The sequence below is a fragment of the Corapipo altera genome, unplaced genomic scaffold (genome assembly GCF_003945725.1).
Source record: "Corapipo altera isolate COAL_440 unplaced genomic scaffold, ASM394572v1 23b, whole genome shotgun sequence".
NCBI lineage: Eukaryota > Metazoa > Chordata > Aves > Passeriformes > Pipridae > Corapipo > Corapipo altera.
The window spans coordinates 3,302,047-3,320,740 of record NW_020884885.1 but is presented as its reverse complement, the minus strand read 5'-3'; the positions used below and the strand labels follow the sequence as shown (position 1 = coordinate 3,320,740).

The 18,694-nt window shown below is 40.8% G+C and overlaps 2 protein-coding genes across 8 annotated transcripts in view; one reads left to right on the top strand and one right to left on the bottom strand.

The window, feature by feature from the left end:
• PLEKHH1 (pleckstrin homology, MyTH4 and FERM domain containing H1) overlaps nucleotides 1-11,314 on the top strand; it is a 57,736-nt gene extending 46,422 nt beyond the window's left edge. For 6 of the 7 annotated variants that reach the window (XM_027642262.1, XM_027642259.1, XM_027642260.1 and 3 more), the window contains 7 exons: nucleotides 1,787-1,887; nucleotides 3,638-3,779; nucleotides 4,662-4,804; nucleotides 5,883-6,012; nucleotides 7,611-7,697; nucleotides 8,190-8,336; nucleotides 8,650-11,314. In XM_027642262.1, coding sequence (XP_027498063.1) covers nucleotides 1,787-1,887; nucleotides 3,638-3,779; nucleotides 4,662-4,804; nucleotides 5,883-6,012; nucleotides 7,611-7,697; nucleotides 8,190-8,336; nucleotides 8,650-8,826 — 927 coding nt within the window. In that variant the 3' untranslated portion in view covers nucleotides 8,827-11,314. Of the gene's footprint in view, nucleotides 1-1,786; nucleotides 1,888-3,637; nucleotides 3,780-4,661; nucleotides 4,805-5,882; nucleotides 6,013-7,610; nucleotides 7,698-8,189; nucleotides 8,337-8,649 lie in introns of those variants that run through there. The other variant, XR_003527496.1, reaches the window with a different exon arrangement.
• Nucleotides 11,315-11,898: 584 nt separating this feature from the next.
• Nucleotides 11,899-18,694, bottom strand: PIGH (phosphatidylinositol glycan anchor biosynthesis class H). The gene is made up of 4 exons (XM_027642270.1): nucleotides 18,398-18,694; nucleotides 16,280-16,489; nucleotides 15,559-15,642; nucleotides 11,899-13,254 (listed from the first exon to the last, which is right to left on the bottom strand). Exons 1-4 carry the CDS (start codon nucleotides 18,575-18,577, stop codon nucleotides 13,153-13,155), a joined length of 576 nt encoding a protein of 191 aa, XP_027498071.1. The 5' UTR covers nucleotides 18,578-18,694; the 3' UTR covers nucleotides 11,899-13,152.

The window sequence follows — 18,694 nt, the reverse complement described above, 5'->3', positions numbered from 1 at the left end:
AAGGTCTTTTCCAATCTAAATGATCCGGTGATCCTATAATTAGCTCAGTCTAATCTGATATACTTCTTATTACAAAGCAAGTTCTAATTTTAGTAGATGATAAATTGGTCAATTTTAAAAAAGTCTTTAACTCAGATTTTCGCACATATTAAAGTTTAATTTGTCTTGATGACAAAATTGAAATATGACTGAACTAGTCAGCATGAGCATGATATCACAACCGACATCAAATGTGACACTCTTAATTGAGACAAATTTATGTTAGGCTGTGAGTCTTTTGGCATGTCTACATGAATTCCATCTATTGGATTATGAAGTATCTCCTTGCTGTCTCCAGATAACTCAGGCTTTCACTGTTGATGAGTGTACTTAGCACAGAAAGCTCTACTGAGTATGGCTTAAGAGTAGAGTGCCTCCGATCAAGGAAGAAGCAAAGCAGATAAAGTATTAACATCTGTGTCTTTCATATGGAGATTTTTACCCATGCTGCAGCTGAATGACTGCCTTAATTGAGCAGGCTAGCCACCATGAATGAGACACATCAGATTTTGGTACAAATCTGGGAGAATAATTTGTCATACAGAATTGATGGAAGAATAGTTGTAGTGGCAACTTTGAATAGACTCTGATACCTCTATGGAACTTACACAATCAGTGTTACACAGTGTAAAATCTGACATTAGGCAACAGAGGGAGAAGATACCAATAACTTTGAATTAGATGATTTGAAAAGGAAACTGCCACAGACAGTGCCAAATTATATAGTTTGCTTTCATGGCCTGATATAGATCAGATAATCTGGAGCTTTGCTTGTAATTGGACCACCATCTAGAGAGATGAGGTATCAGAGTAAACAGAGGAGCTTGAGACAATCAAAGGCATTACTTTTACTAGTTATTATTTACTTGCCAAGGCAATCTCAATAGCTTCTTAAGAGAGTTTTAGAGATCTGATTATGTATTTCATGTGGATTCTTATGTTCACATTCCTTTTATTGAGATGCCATCAAAAGAGAAGTAGGGGTCTTCATTAAACCACTTAGAAAAGGACTGGAATAACCAATAGAGCTGAATGGAACTAAACAAATTAACCATGTTATTACTAAAAATATGTCTGAGTTACAAAGTTGGAATCCAGGACCAAAGTTTGGACATTTGCATCCAAGGGTTTGGTTTAGCCATGCGTGTAGACAGCTACTGTTCAGAGGATACATTAGTGCTTTAGTCTGGCTTGGGAGGGCACTTCTGAAGCAAACCTACCAATCATTGCTATTAACCATGCTTTGACTCACATTAAGGAGTAACCTGAGAGCATGAAATTGATTCCTTTTATGTGAAATATGAACTGGAAGATGTGACTCAAAATAGTAGTGAGCTTTCAGGTCACTTAATCAGACTAAAGCTAATCCAGTGGAAAATCCTTTAAAACTCATATAGTGTGGGCATAGAGATTTAGGAATGGGTGTTTCTCTGTGCGTATCTGCTCCTCCTGAGCTTTGCTATTTGCTAATGTAGACACAACCACAAGAGTTACTACCAGACCAGAATTCATTTAAACATGCTCCCCTGCACATTAGAGCTGGAGTTTTCAGTTGGAATGCTTTAATTTTTACATATTGTGTAACAGAAAAAAGTGTTTTGTCACTTTTGGCTGTGTTTATGCTGATCCAGTCTGTTTCTTTAATCTTCTGTGTTCCACAACACTTCATTCACTTACTTTTCCCTCAGGCCTTGGCTATATATCTCATCTCAGTTTGTGTCTCCTCTCTCCTTCATATTTTTTAAAGATCTGTGATGTCATTTCTAAATGGGAACAAGCCTTAAAAGAATTGCACCCTGGGAAATACGAAGGTGGCACAAGAATTGTGAAGTTGACCTATAAGAACAGGTACTGTTGTTTGTTAGGTGGCCTCACTACTGCTGTTAATAAAATATTCTAGACTGCATATATCTCTGTAGATGACCAGTAAACTTATAGTATCGTTAGTGCCAAAACTATTTTAGCTAAGATGCATTTAAAACCTACATGAGATGTGATGACTTTTGTGTGTTACATATACAAAAGCTTATGGCCTAGAGGTAAAACCCAAACCACTTTGCAATAGCAGAATAGACTTAAAAAGAGTTAAGAACTGGCTCTAGTACAATAAGACATACTTGGACAATTTAATTTGCCTAGATCCTAAAACATAATTAAATAATGTGAGAGACCTAGAGGAAAAATCACTAGTGAAAACAAATATGCTGAAACTTACAATTAAGTGAACAATCACAAAGATTAAAAAGATACAAGAACAATGTTCTAAATCACATGAGTTGTAGAAGAGATGCAGTAGCAGTGCCCAAACTTTATGAAGAAAGAAATGTTAAAAGTTAGATGATGAAAGACGGTAGAGAAGCAAAGTACAAGATAAAGATCTAAATAAAAAACTGGAACAAGTTCATCACTTCTAATACAGACAAGAATTCTGAATTACACTGAATCAAGAGCTGTACGAGAACAAGGAATGGCGTTCCGCATTTGAATTCTCTGTGCAGGCAAAACAAAGGCTACTCCAAAACTGAAAAGAGACAAAGTTCTGTATTGAACATATGAAGATTTTGTTGACTGTAATAGTGGAAAAAACTTCTGTCAACTTTGTTAGTTGGTATAATAGAGGTGGAAGCAGAAATTACTGCTTTTGACCTTGAAGGCAGTATTTGTTTCAGGCGTGAAACAAATATTATTTTGTTGGACTGGAATGTGCCCAGACTGGACGGCAAGGATGTTTTGATAAGGTATTTCCAAGGTTGGGCTGTTCTAACACCAAAGACTCTGATAAGAAATGTGTCAGGTCAATATGGTCCTAATGGTGTTGTTAATCTCAAAGTGACATAAAAATAAACAAACTGATCCACTGGAATTAATATCTCATGCAGTATTTGTGGAATAGATAGCCATAGATGCAGCTTTACATTAATATTTGAATTAGGTGGTATGCACTGTAAGTTGGCATGCATAAGGAATGGTTCTGGGAAGCATTCTCCAAACTGGTGTCTTAACCCCCATTAGTAATCTTGCTATACCACATCAAAAAAATTGCAAGTGTGGATGGAATAAAAAATAGTAGGAAACTCTGATGTACAAGCATGTTTCTTTAAGTTTTGAAATAAAGCCTGCTGAGTCTCTTATTTCCTGCTGAAGCAAACTGAAGACTTTTTTAATAAGTCTTCAGTGTAAGTGGTCAAATCCAAGGTGGCAACTCTACAAGGCTGTCTTGTAGAAACTTATACATGTAGAGCAGAGGTAGTTCTCTTTTCTGTGATAAGCACAGAAGGCCATAACTTAAAGACTGCCTGTCTGTGCTTGATGGGGACCAATGGACACTGGTTTAGCTGTGTTTAATAAGGGTTCACTGTCTAGAAGTGGTTGGCTTACAGAATTCAAAGAGCTTCGAAAGCTAGAAAGGCTGTTTCAAGCCTCCTTGCCCAAATTTTGCTCATAATGTAAGCATCTCAGCTTCCAAATCTGTCCAGTACCCCCTCAATAAAAAAAAGAATAACCCACTTTTATTTTGCCTCACCTTGATTAAAGTTCCCAGCTGTACTTTCAGTTCACTATGTCACTTTTTACCTTTACAATCATCTCTACTTTTTAGACTATATTTTCGGAGCCAGGCCAAAGGTGAGACAGACCGTGAGCGGTTGCTACTGGCCTTCCAAGTCAGCAATGAAATAGCCAATGGAAGGTTTCCTGTTAATAAGGAATTAGCTCTGGAAATGGTGGCTCTGATGGCTCAGGTGAGTATGGCTGTGGGCAGAAATTCTCTCTTTTGTCTTCCTTCAGCTGTACACTGAGTGTCTTTGACTAAGCAGCTACCTTTTACATCGAAAGTGCTTCTTCTTACCACACATACAGAGATGCACCATGCCAAATACATTATACCATTATGCATATGTTAGAACACCTTTTGCTGTAGGGAAATTTGCTCTAGGAGTGCCTGTCCTTTACTTCTCAAGAAAAATATTGGAAAAAACCAGCGAGGCTGGAATATCACCTAAACTTCTCCAATCAGTACCTTAGCAGAGATCTGGAAATAGTACCACTACTGGAATACCACTGCTAGAATTCCATTAAGAGTAAAAACTTTCCCTGTTGCACTGCCAATACCTCTTACTCAGGATGAGCATGTTGTAGGATCCTCCATTAGACCTCCAGGTTTGCATTTAGCATTTTACCACATAAAACACACAATGTGGGTTGTGGCCATGATAAGCAGGATAATAATTCCTTACTGAGCTGAAACTGATTGTTGTATTTGTTGAAGCAGTGTAAACTGAGATGAATAACCTGGGCATGTGGTCCAAATATGCTGTTGTTTTTAACAGTTGAAATTAACCCCCAAAGCCTGGCAGTTATACAGATGTGTCTCCTTACAAGTATCTGGCTGAGATCTTGTTTCACTTTCTTAGATCAGTAAATAATTCCTTGAGCAGTCATGTTCTCAGTAGTTCTCTTTTGTATATATTTACTATGGTAAATCTGTAAACAAAATTCCCCAGCCTGTGTCATTTTGCATGACTAATAAACACAGTAGTTATTGGTATGGGAATTCATGGAATGTTCTAGTGCATTAAAAACACCATAGTTCTGTTGCACTATAAATAATAATGTTGTCTTAGGTGGAATATGGGGATTTGGATCGATCAGGATCTTCAAGTCCTGGGGGAACATCACAATTAAAAATGCAGCATCTTCTCCATCAGGTCTTAGATAAATTCTACCCCAAACACTACAAGCAAAACATTACTCCTGAACAACTCAGGTAAATTGTTGGTTCTTCAAAACTTTGCACTGAAAACAGCTTTTACTTGCAAAATTCTGTCTTATATTTAAGTAGTTTCAAGGAGCCCTGTCAAGATTATTTGACATAGAAACTTAAACAAAACACAAGTGTCAGGAAAAGGTTCCCTTAAAAGAAAAACTAATATAAAAATAGCCAAATCACCAACTAATTTTCCCCTAGACAAGAAGTTTAGGTCTTTCACTTCCAAATTAGGGATCTCAGTTCCAACAAATTAACCTAAGCCTAGGATGAATTATCTTCCTGAGTTTTTGTTTTACCCTTTCCCCAAGTGTCAATTGAACCCAGATGCCTAACATTTGCAATGAGTCATAGTGCCAGCACATATGAGTTGCTTCAGGCCATGCAGTAGTTCTGGTAGGACATATTTTGGTAGGGCTTTTTGATGTTCTGACTTGGAAATTTTCACACACAATGCAGAGAGCTCAAGTACAGAATTCAGATGCTGCCACGGATCTCGGATTTTTCTGTTTTAAAGTGAGAGAATGGTTTTATTCCAGAACCCTAGCTACTTAGGAATGCAGTGGTGTAGCTAACACAGTTACCCCCTTTTGGGAGCAGATTCCATCTGCATGTAGCGAGGTAGCTGCCAAACCACCCTAGTGAGCCAAATCAAGAGTGAGTTAATATGTATTGCCATTCCATATAGAGCATACTACAACAGCAAGGTATGAGGAAGGCAAGAGTGTAACTGGATATGAAGACAAGCTCTGCAGGGTTTTACTGTAACACCTGACCCAGTGTTTGTAGTTACAGTTGTTTAATATATACACCAGTGAGCAACCCATATGTGAGTAGGATTCCTGGGCATTACAGTATAACTAGTAATAAAATAATTATGGAAGTAGAGAAAATGCTAAAATTAAACTCATGTTGTACAATCCTTTTAACTGATAGTGCTAACAGCCTTGTCTGTAAGAGCTGTGTAGAACAGCCCTTTGGGAATAAAGAGGTACATCTATTAACTGTTATAATTTTACACACCTTTCCTTGGAAAACATTAGTAAATAATACTATCTTGTATTTTGGATTCTGAAAGGCAACTGACAGACAGGCTGGCAATGAAGTGGATGGTGCTGCAGGGATGCTCTCCACCAGAATGCATTCGAATTTATTTGACAGTGGCCCGGAAGTGGCCTCTCTTTGGAACCAAAATATTTGCTGCTAAGGTAATTGGACCACACCTTTTTCTGTTGCCAAGAGTGAACTACCTGAGCAGAAATATACCTACAATCTCTGGTTACATGAGTTGAAAATGCTGCTACTTCAGGAAAGGAAAAAACTGCACAATACTCTGTTCTGAAGAAAAAGCTCTGGTATCACATAGGTTGAAAAAGAAGGCAGGCAAGTATGTTCTAAACGCTAGGGGTTGCTAGCGTTCAGTAAATAAATACTGAAGGTTCCGTGGCTGTGTCAGTTGATCGTGATACAGAGTGCTTACTACCTGTCCTTACCAACCTTGCCAAAGCTTGCTTAGGCAAGAATTTCCCTGGTCAGCACAGCTGCAGTGATAGTTTAAAAAATACTACTTACATACCACCATGGGGGTGGAAGGGAAGAGTCCCCCGTAAGTCACACCTGGCAGCTGATGCTAGCTATAAGGACAATGGGTATTTCAGTCCTGTTCTCTGCTTGACACAGAGCTGGATGCTTTCCTTGCCACATGAGAGAGCCAAACACTGGTAGTGTCCTGCTGCAGAAACAAAAGCTGAAGCATGTATTGGGTAAGCTGCCAGCCCACAGGCATCAGTAGGAGAGCAAAGAATATCTGGGGAGAATACTTCTCCCAGGAGCTTGTACCATCCCTCAGTCAATCTCAGGCTAGAGCTCTGTACCTATCACCCTTGCCTGAACTGATGTCTTAGCACATGATGGCTGTCTGAGAAATCTTATTTTGGCATTAACTATCTTCCCCATCCCAGCAGAAATTTCCCCTGCTGAAAGCTTGAGCTAGGTCTTCTTCATGGTTACATATCTCTTGCTTTGAAGTCAAAGCTGCTGTAGTTATGGAACAAAGTCTAAGAATGAAATGGACTTCTTGATTAAACATACAAAAAGTTTTTGAAAATATGATTATTTCCACTGTCAGGAGTAAAAGCAGAAGTAGTTACTGGTATTTGAAGTTATGGACGCTGAAGAATCAGAATATAGAATAGTTCCACCCACAGTTTAAATAATGTTGATATTTCTGACAATCAGCATATTTTATAACTTTTCAACAGTTAAGCAGCAAAGCCTATGGCAATAGCCATGTAGTTGCTGGTTCCTAGGAAAGATTTATGTCATTAGCCATCACAACTCATCTTTAACAGATAATTGATGCACATTTGTCTGTAAGACTCTGTAAGAAATGAAATTGCATTGATGTGATGGTACTGGGTGCACTGGTGTTACAGAAACCAACAGGCTTCACTGTCTGCCTGACTGACAGGAGCAGTATAAAAACATGTGCAGAGCAGAGCTGCATTTTATTGCTCTGTCCTAGCATTTCCTTCCATTTTAACTACACCAATGGAATCTAATTAATCTCAAAGCCTTTGTTATCCTTGTATCTCTTGTGCTACTACTCTGAAAATTGTATGTAAATCTGAAAATATTATTCCAAATTTTGAGAAAAGCCCTCTTAAAAATCAAACCAGGTCACACCAGTAAGCCTATAGGATTCTTTCTCATCATCACTTTATCCTTAAAATCCAACATTTATGTCAGAAAGATCATTCTGTGGTCATCAAGAAATACCTGAATTAATAATTTTCTTTCTGTCTAGCCTATTTTGCCTTCCTCATTGGAAGACTCTCCAGTCTGGATAGCTGTGAATGAAGATGGTATCAGCATACTGGATTATAACACAATGGTATGTTGAGAAAAATACCTTACCCTGCCCCGGAAAGACATTCCCGAGTCCACTGAAAGTCACTAAAAGTTTGTCTTTAACTTCAAATGGATCCAGAAGTTAATTTGTAAAAGTCAGATGATGGAAGTCAGTGCTATGTTTGAACACTGCATAGACAAAGGAAAATTACAGCTGCAGTGTAAGGTAGGCTAGCAAACATGCTCATACATCTTTGCAAAATCTCAGTAATGTGGGTTTTACTACCACCATCTGGGTATAACAAAATTTGGACTATGAAGCAATGAGGCATCAAGCAAGCCAGGAGAAAACCAGAAATGCAATTGTTACTTGAGCTTTTTCTGCCAGCTGTTACCTATAGAGCCTGTAGTGCCTGTTACTGCTGGAGATCTGGTGTTCTTGCAGGAAGCAGCAATATAAATTAATATATTATTATAAGATGGGCATTTTGGTCTTTTTACAGAACTATGACTTTTTCAAATTCTCTATCTGCAGCATTTGAAGGTCTCTTATTCATACTCCTCTGTGCTGACCTTTGGAGGCTGTCGAGATGACTTCATGATTGTAGTCAGTCAAACAAAAGAAAACAGTTCTGGAAAAAACAGCACTGAAAAACTCCTCTTCACAATGGCAGTTCCTAAGGTAATTACAAAATGAAAAGCGAGATTCTTTCCAGCTGGCAGCATCAAAGCTGGGTGTTTTGTATAAGCCCTGAGGACTGGTACTTGTGAGTGCTGCACTAGCTATACACATTCAACAAATCCCTTGTAAGATGGAACCTTTGACCACGAGACTTATTTTACCTAACTCTTACAGACAGATTTTCATTTCAAAACTGAATAATTCCATGCGAGAAAGCCATTTATAAAAGTTAGACAGTCAAATAGGTTCTAAAAATCAAAGGGCACTTTTACCTCTAGTTGACTTACAGTTAATCATTTTCTTTTTTCCCCAGATTGTTGAAGCAACACTTCTTATTGCCAGCTACATTAACTACCGCTCGTCACCTTCACTCCTGTCTTCTACACAGCCCTCCCAAAGCAAAACACCTGCTAAGAAGCTCTGGGAGATTGAAAATCGGTGCTTTTTTCCTTCCATGCCCCGAAGCACTAAGGGGCCCACCCTGCTCTGAGGGCTCATTCCAAATGAGCTATGGTTCTTCTGGTTACACACCACTGCTTTAATGTGGACTCTGATTCTTTTTCCATAATAATAGACAAAGTTCCTTAGAGGTAGAGGCAGTGTCCTTTCTCTTTGGGGGGCGGGGGAAGTTATTTTGGGGGACTGTGCAGGAGTTTCCTTTCCATGACACACTCCATCCAAAATACCATGCCTCAGGTTGTTTACCTGCACAGTGCTCCAGTCACATTACATCTGCTCTCTTTCCTTACACTGATTATTCCATCTTGTACCTTTCTGCTTTGCTTTAGAAACACATACATTTTCTTTGATCCCTCACATTTGCAGCTTGCAGAAGACAGAAACTTTCCAAGTCCTTGCTCCAGACATGAAAAAAGACATTATTGAGAAAGAAGAGGAACTAAACTGACAAGAATAATTCCAATGCAAGTCAGGGGTGATTTTAGACCTGAAATAGGGGGTATAGAATTAGAGTTCAGTAGTACTTAAGAATGTTTTCAACTTTAAATGAAAGTGGAATCCTAGTGTCTTTAGATGTTGAGGACTCAGAACAACTGAGACTAGAACAGCGTCAGAGCATGTCAGCTCCTGCAGGACTGATGCATTTCAGAAGCTGACACTGTTCTATGCAATAGATGAACATTACATTGATGCTGCAGGGCTGAATGTGTCCCATGCTCCACTGTCAGACAAGCACTTTCAAAGACTTTCTGCTAATCACTGTTGTAGATGTGTTTGAAACTGCGCATTATCTCAGACAAGGGAAGACAAGACAAGCAAATTTTGTACTTTTTCTGTCTTTCAGCAACTAGAAAAGATCTTGTTCCCAAATAAGGTCTGCCATTCTGACTTGACAGAAGCTGCTCCTTTCAAACTCCTGCTTCCTTCATGCTACTATAAGCAAGGAGGAGGTAGTCAGCAAATGTGTACTCAAGTACTGCTCTTCTGACTTTCCTAAAGAATTGTGGTAGATTTAATTTTTTATCTGTTTCAAAGGGACTTTGTTTTGAGAAGGTTATTGAAGTTTAAACAAGTAAAAGAAAAATAGCAATTCTTCATGAAAAATCTAAATCTACATAGCTTGAGTTCAGCTCTTTTGATAAGCATTCTAAAAAAGCTAAGGAAAAATAACTGAACTTTCAAAAGTACCATGTGCAACTTCATAATAATTATGCATTCCTGGGCAACTTTCCCAAATTAAAACAGTGTGAACCCAACCACTAGAATGAATTCAGTAATAGCAAACCAAAGCTATGAACAAAGCAAATGAACAAACCAACCATACCAGTGTTTTTAGTACCTGCCACCAACCTTGAAACATCCAACTAATGCACACAAGGGAGCTGATACATCAAGCTGATACATTTTTGTTTCATGCTTAGGTGGGGGCAAAGCCACAAATCAGGAGTATGGGACAGACAAAAATTGCTCTTTGTAATACAAAGCAAAAAAAAATAAAAATCCCCAAACAAACAAAAACCCAACCCCAAACCACCCCATGGTGGGTTATGGAAACACTATGGCAAACATAAGACAGGAAAAGACTGTATGAACAGTGACCTGATTTGCACATACTGTAATGTAGCCACTTGTTATGAATTTAAAGACCATCCCTTGAAGGTACAGAAGAGGGTAGCTTTCTGAGCCAAAAATAATTTTGAGAAGGTATTTAGTCTTTTTTGTTTTCCCTTTGATACTTTTAAGCGACTATGTATCCTGATAGTAGTTTGTATTTCCTCTCTCTCTCTCACACACACACACACACACAGAGGGATCTCAGTATAGTTATGTCAGTTTGAATACATGAAGTATTACTCTTCCTCACTCAATCACCTCTGCCTAACAGGTTCTCCTGTATCTGAAGGTCTGTTTGGCAGCCTGCTTCTGGAATCCCACCAGTGACAAAGCTGCTTTAGAATAGGCTGAAGCCATGGGATGTCCCAGCTGTCATCAGCCCTGGAGATGCTCAAGGCATAGAAGTCTCCAGTTCACAGTTCAGAGGCTGTATTTCCTTATAGTGTTAACACTCATGTCCTCAGAGACTTGTACCAGGGTAAACAGGAAGCAGAGATGTTAAATAAACAGGAGCTGTCCTGAAGCTCATTATTTTCTGCCATAACTGCACTTTAAACTGAGAAGCATGACACATAGAACTTCTTTTCCTTCCTTATTTCTTAAAAATATTCACGAATACTTGAGTATTTCAGGGACCACCCCACTCTGATGGATGCACACACTCCTCCTATTTATAGCTTACCTGTCTTCAAACAACCAACCAACCCTGTGGAGATATCTGTTTTGTATGATTCTTTGGTAGAGAAAACAGTTTTTTATTTTAATCAATGGTTTTGTCTATTGATGCAGCATAGAATGAGACGACAAAAGCCTTTGTTTTCCTAACTGCTGTGTGTATATAGAAGGCTGCCTGGAATATACTGTGAGATTTCTGTTTGTTCTTAATAAAATGCAGCTATCATGAATTAAACTGTATTATTCTCACAATGAAAGAAACTATTTTAAAAGCCAAAATATTCTCAATGTAAACAAAAATGAACAAAGATTGTGTTTGGTATCCAGGCACATACCTAGTGCAAACCTGCCCCAGTCTGATTCTTGTTTCTCTCTGCTGATTTCTCAGCTTCAGTGGATGACTAAACTATGGGCACAGGATGTTCACTCCTTCAAAAGATTGCTAAAGCAATCTTTCAGACTTCCTCCTGTGACACAGCTTCTTGGTAATTTCTTCAGTGCACATTCTGAGGACTTCATGGGATTTTTATAGCATAGTCAGCATTCACTGCACACTCTTAAGCCTAAGACTCTGGTCATTCTGTTGAGACATCATTTATTTTCTGACACAAAAGCCAGTGGCACATCGCCAAGCTGCTGCCTTTCACTTGGACAACCAGAATACCTCCTGTGACATGAGCTAACCTGTGTCTTTCAAACTTCATGGCACCACGAGAAAAAACCAAATCACCTTATCTCTACCCTATTGCATGATGGTATGTTGACACATGCTTTTATTTACAGATAATGCAGACAAGCACAATACAGCATTGTATGCAAATGAAGCATGACCCCAGGCTCCTGCCAACTTGTGGGTTTAGATCAGTTATATTTCTAAGGAGTCATGGGGAAAAAAAAAAAAAGAGAAAAATACCAGTTAAGGGTTACAGTGACTTTTAGCTTATCAACAAAGAAGAATTTCCCAACTTTAAGTTACTCCCAAGAGCACAGATCAATAAAGCTTTATTCACATTGTCGTTACCATGATTTTCTACATCTGCCTCCAAGCTGCCTCATATTCTTGGAGTAATTGATGTGGCCCTTTTAATGCCACATCTTTTCCATGTTCTGTGTCACCGGGTCCCTGTCCCATTCAGCAATGGGTTCACATTTTCCCTGTACTCCTTTTGATACTTAAGTACTTACTGAAGCCATCCTTGCTGCTTTTGACATCCCTCAACAGATTCATCCCCAGACAGTCTTAACCACATCTTGAACAGTGTTGCTGTATTCCTCCTAAGTTACCTGTCCCTAATTCCACATTCTGTATACTTCCTTTTTGTGTTCAAGTTTTGCCAGGAGCAACTTGCTCATCCATGCAGGCTTCCTGGCATTTCTGCTCGACTTCCTGCTCATTGGGATGGATTGTTCTTGAGCTTAGAAGAAATGATCCTTAATTATCAGTCAGCTTTCTTGGACCCCTCTTGCCTCTAGGGCCCCATCCCATGGGACTCTTTCAAGCAGATCCCTGAAGAGGTAAGTCTGCTCTTTTATGTTTATTTCATTAAACGTAACTGAATCCAACAGTATGTTTTCATTTTCTGTAATTGTCCTTATGAAATTCTCCTGTGATCAGGAATTTTCCATCTCAGTCTACACAACAGCTTTGGTATTTAGAGTGGTTTTTTCAAACAAAGGGTTAAATAGGAACCAAAGAATGCATATTTTTGGCAGTCCAGCCAAAGTTACATTATGATTTTAGCATAATTTTCAGATGTACAAAAAAGTAAACAATCAATGCATTTTTTTGTCTCCCTCTGCCCTATTTCTCTGTAAGTCTTTTCTGTCTAAGCCTAAAAAGTTCTGCTCACCTGTCTTCAAAGCAGAGGATTTCAAGGTTCACTTCTGTGCTTGAGCTGACATTTTCTCTAACAATTCTATGAAGCAGTGCAGGCCTTTAGCCCTAACATCACTGCACCACTTTCTACTCATCTAATAAATGAAAGCCATGGGGTGGTTTTGCTTGCTTTTCCATGGGTCCCTCTGAGTTCTGCTGGAAGTCTGCTGCCTTGTTTGGTTTTTTTTTCAGCTATTTTATTCCACTTGACTGTGGAGCTGTCTTCCTCTGCTCCAGGATTTCTTGACAACTTTTATACACTTCTATCAAGCAGTCCAGACGCGGCTTGGAGCTCTAGAAGTCAAACAACAGAGAATCAGGTTCTAGACTGGCTGTAAAAGAACAGGAAAGCTTGTAACTTCCCACTAGTGAGACAGGCAGAGGTAGGAATGCAGAGACAGCCGACAAAGCTAGCAGAAGTGTGTATGTGTAAGGAGTGCAACAGTAAGACACCTGTAGCTCGTGAGCTTTCTCACATCGAGTCAATGGAGACAGGTACATGTTCATTGAGAAATAATCCAGACTCCAGGAGGTGTCTGATGTAAGCTGGTGATATAGGAACGCAGTCATTCCATAAGCCATACCTGCTCTGTGATGACAAACACCAGTCCCTAAAGTTGTCAGGTCAAGACATGCAGCACCATTCTGCAGTTAGCCTGAATCTCTCACCAAATCTGAAAGCCACTCCTTTCTCAGCTCACAGTTAACAGTGACAGCATGGAAGAACATCCACACTTTCCCACCCATGACCCTACTTGTTAGGCCATACTCCCTCTAGAGACTAATGAACAGCAGATTTCCATACACTGGATCTACCATCCTAGAAGACCTCCCCCCTGAAAAATCCACCTTCAGGACAGGGAGTTTAGACATCTGACCCTTGGCCTCTGCTAGTACTGTGAACATAAGGACAATGGAAGGTTAACTGAAAACATCAATTAATTTTACACAAACAGCAAGTGGTGGTCAAAGGATAATAATTTTTCATCAATTCTAAACTGCACTAGATTAAAACCAGCAAGGAGGTGAAAGTTTCACAGTTCCACAGTCCCTATGGTCCCATGACTTCAGAGCTCCCTAAACAGCATTACTGTGTAAAGTCCATCAAATGCCTCCTTGCAAGTGTTTCTTAAGAGAACAAAAGGTCAATTCAGTGCAGAAGGGCCCTGGGCTCAGTGACACGGGAAACTGTATTTTTGAAGGCTGACATAACTTACATGAACCTAATGAGGGTGACACAATACAGCCAAATAATCATTGCTTCTTCAAAACTAAGTAACATACTAACTTGCACATTAAAGTAAGAATTACAGACAGGTACTGACTCGCAAACTACCACAGTTCTGTACCTCCTTTGCTGGTGGAGTCAACTCTAGCAATACTAAGATGTTTCCAGGAAAATAAAACTGTTCAGAGTTGAGATAAAAAAAAAGAAACTATACAGATGCCAGGTAGCCTCTCTGAAGCTGGAAATGAGCATATTTAAAATCAGGTTCCTGAATGCAGCTCTCTAGAATTTATTTGTTGTTGATTTCCAGCAAATCCCTTCTTTCCCTTGTTTATGTGTGAAATATTTAATTTATATTACTCTTAGTAATATAGTCTTTACAATTGTGGGACTGAGTTAGCAGTAAGAATCAATGGAATAGCCTATTTATACCTCTAAGTTTTTAGAAGAAGACTAACTGTATCCAATCATAAACTGTATGTAGATTACAAAATGATAGTCACTAACAGCAGATTAATTAAGGACAGAGAGGGCTATACAGCTCAGTGGTCTAAAAAGTGAGGTGCCTCTGTACTGCTTACCACCACTCATGGTTCAGGGCATTCTTGTGTTAGGCATGAACACACGGAGAGAAATTCCATCCCAAAAATGGGATTATGAACAGTCAGAATAAGTTAGCAAGAGAAGAGAAAGGGGAAACGGGGTAATGGTAACACAAACAAGTTATTATACATTAAGCAAATTGGTCACAGCTTGTCCTGTGATCTTTGTCAATGTATAAGAGAGGGGAAGTCATTCCAATGCCAAGGAGGCTTTATGAACACTTTTGGCACACCGAGCTGAGAGAAAAATCAACTGCAGCTCAGTGCCATAGGCCAATCGGTGGGATGAAGATCGTAGCAAAAAGCACCATACTATTCTGTAACACAAGCCAAACAAAGGCAGCCAAACACAAGCCAAACAATTGCAATTGGTCTTGCAATTATTTGAACACGGCTTTAGAGAAAGTAAAATTAAAATTGCACAGTAAATTATAAAAGAATAAAGGATGGTAACACTGAGCACAGGACTACACAGAAAGCTGTACGAGTCCTCAGTACCCTACATGAGCCAAAGACTTTTAGTTCATGCAAACTCCTGGCTGGGTTCAGATTGACACAACTCCCTGTTCTTTGAATGGAGAGCAAATGAAAAAAACATCCCCAGTACACAGTTCTATGAGGCTTCTAATACCACCCACCCCAACACAGCCCAGCCAGGGAAAGGCAACTGTAATCAGTTATCTGTAGTGGAATAAAGATATGCTTGGACAACTGGTGTGCACACACAGACCACAGATCTGGATTTTCCCACCAGTCAGTCAAACTCACCTGAAAGAGTGGCACGACCTCAGATACTCCCTGAGGATCTTCAGGGTCCTGGAGGAGGATACACAGGTAGTAGATAACTTTTTGCTACAAGACAAACAGACACAATCATTGGAGTTTGAAAAAGCTATCAAACTGCCTGGAGTTAGCACAGAAAGAGGAACTGTTTCAACTCACTGGGCTGAAAGCCAACCATCCCAGGCCACAGTCAAGTCTACCAATTTATATCTATAGCTTTCACACAATAAACAAATAACTTTACCTGTGTTTTTTTTTCTATTAAATTTTTAACCTGAAAAGAACACGCATATGCTAGAAGGGTAAGGTCTGTTCTTCTACAGGAGCTTTGCAGAAAACCCCAGCAATGGGAAAAATCATCATTTGTGTCTTCTACCTCCTCATCTCTGTCCTGACTACATACAGAGTTGGCCATCAGGATTTGTGAGAACAGCATAACGTAAAGAACTAAAATCATTAGCTCAATGTCAGTGGCATTGTCTAAGGGATGGATTCGGCTTTTTGAGGTTTTTCCTTTTGTTTGAGTTCTCCTTTAGAAGTGAGAGAACAGATCAGAAAATAAAGAGGGAAATCTGAAACAAAGCTCCTGATGTCAGTAAAGCTATGGATGGTGCTGTGTTTAATTGCTCTGGTAAACCATGCTCATGAAAACACAATGGATGTGAGTGTGCCTACAGAGACAAGAAGAAAGGCTGTGTATCATTACCATATGGATGGCTTCGTTGATAACCACATCCTTCACCTGACCCATCTCAATGAAGGTTGTGCTCTCTTTTCCTGAAGCGTAGGATGAAGTCACCTGAATACCGAGTGAGCCAATGACCAACAGGGATTCCTGGTCAATTTTGATGAAGTGCAGGTATATGATCAGGCCAATCAGTGAGATGAAGATTGCGGCAGAAAGCACCACACTATTCTGTAACACAAGCCAAGCAAAGGCAGAGCTCTGGTCTTACAATTAATTGAACATAGCTTTAGAGAAAGTAGAATTGCATAGTAAATTAAAACATTAAAGCTACAGTTAAAAAGCAATTTTAAGTGGAGTCAGCCCTTTTATTCACTGGGCTGGCTGACACATGTAATGAGATTTAAATCAGTCTTCACAGTATGGACTGAAAGAATTGGGAATTGAAACTGCAAGAAAATTCTATTCTCTCGTAAATTTAGTGCAGAAATCTCAACTAACACAAGCTAGTTATATGAATGACTGCATATAATACCAATGTCTATAGGGATGATGTCATTGACAAAGAAGTGTTGTGAGAGAACCGAAAGTGGATTCTCAAAGGGGAAGAACCTTCCTCCAGGAAAAACCACTGGCCTGGTGGTTTTCTTATGAACTCCAAGTCTAAACTTGTTCAAACCTCACTCTCTTCCTGCCTTAAACACCAATCTAAAGAACATTTCCACTCCCCTGTTCTTTGTCTCAGGGCAAATGTCTTTTTTGCATGCTCCAATCTCGGGATTGCTGCTACATTTTAATATATAACTGATGAAACTATAGTCACCAGTAAGTCATCTGAAGACTTTGTAATAAATTCTCAAGGTCTGCAACCTACAATCTATTTCTGGGACATGTTTTAGAGAGCTCCAGGCCACATATATATGAATCGAAGTTCTAACTGACACTTTCTGAAGGCCCAGAACTGCACAGCCCTACCACTCAAGCTGGGCCTGGGCCACTATGTGAGCTAAGGAAGCCATGGCTTTGGAAAACATACAGGACTCCAAAAGTTTGTTATCATGGAAAAAAAACCCGTCCTGAACTACAGACACCAAAATCCACACAAAGAGAGAGACACCTTCAGACTTTCTGATCTGGTTCCTAATGAAAAGAAGAATTGCAGTCACTTGCATATAGGCTGCATGAGCATGTCTTCAGCCAAGCAGGAGGAGACTGGGTGGTAATCACTGGCTGAGGTGTATGCTTTTGTAAAATATGAAACTGGAACAGAGATTCTCTTCCAGGAAGAGGAACACAAACCATCTTTTCATATCTGATGCCTGCTAACTGACTCACATTGCAATCTCTGTCTTCATTGCTTGGGAAAGATTACTGAAAAAATGTGCAACAGTTGAAGCACAGGTCAAAGTGACCAACTTCTCTGGTCAAGCTACCGACTTCAGTCTGGAGATAACTGGTCTGGGTCCAGTTTTTGATAATTCCAAAGGTATTAGCTCATATATCAGCAGCTTTTGAAATCTGTACTGCCAACATCTTTCCCTCAGCTGTGAAATGTGATGACATTCACGGTGCAGTGCTCTCTGAGTCACTCTGGAAAATTCCTTTTGAGAACTAACAATCACCTTCTTCAATACATCCTTTATTCCAGATTCCCAGAACTTGTTTGTTCAAATAGCCATTACTTGTTACGTGGACTCACACGCATGCGCCAGGCATCACTCCGCACCCATTCGGACATGTACCCTGTCTGTCAAGAGGCTACAAACCAAGAGAGGCACTCGAGAAGCCCCTAGAGGCTGGCGAGTGGCAGCCCGCGGTCCTCAGGCTGGCAACACCTCTCTCTTTTTCATCACGCAAGCATCACACCAGGCGTTCCCAGGGCGCGGGGGAATGCCCCGGAAACGCGATGACCGCGTTCCCACCTCTCTGGCCGCCCTCCATCTTCCGGGCGCCGCTCGGCGAAGGCTGCGCGGCTCCCCCAGCCCGGCGGGATCTGGGGACACGCGCGGCCGCCGAGGCCCCCGGGTGCCCCTGACCGCCCCGGTGTGCCAGCGGGACGGCGGCTCCGGGGTGCAGCCGGGTCAGCGCTCGGTGCCTGATCCGCGGAGGGGTCCGAGGGCGGCGAGCAGGGGTCGGTACCTCGCTTAGCGCGAAGAGCCCGTAGGCCGCCAGCCAGACGGCGGAGGTGGCGGCGCTGAGCGAGCGGAGCTGCAGGCGGGGCCCGCGCACGGCCAGCTCCCGGCAGGACGCGCTGTGCTGGCGGCGCCGCAGTGCGATGGGCGCCCCACAGGCCGAGCGGAACCGCCGCTCCTCCGCCATGGCGGGAAGGCGGAGCCGCCGCCGTGGCCCCAGAGCGGCGGGCGGGGCCGATCCCGCCGGGCCTGGCCCCGCGGCGTTACCGCGGCCGTGCGGGAGGAGCCTGAGCCGAGGGAAGCC

What these genes read in the sequence shown, in the direction of transcription:
- PIGH (XM_027642270.1), bottom strand. Translation starts at nt 18,577, where the DNA reads ATGGCGGAGGAGCGGCGGTTCCGCTCGGCCTGTGGGGCGCCCATCGCA. An exon ending in GGCTCTTCGCGCTAAGCGAG is followed by an intron (nt 16,490 to 18,397) that starts GTACCGACCCCT and finishes CTTGTGTTACAG; the next exon opens with AATAGTGTGGTGCTTTCTGC. An exon ending in TCAACGAAGCCATCCATATG is followed by an intron (nt 15,643 to 16,279) that starts GTAATGATACAC and finishes TTTGTCTTGTAG; the next exon opens with CAAAAAGTTATCTACTACCT.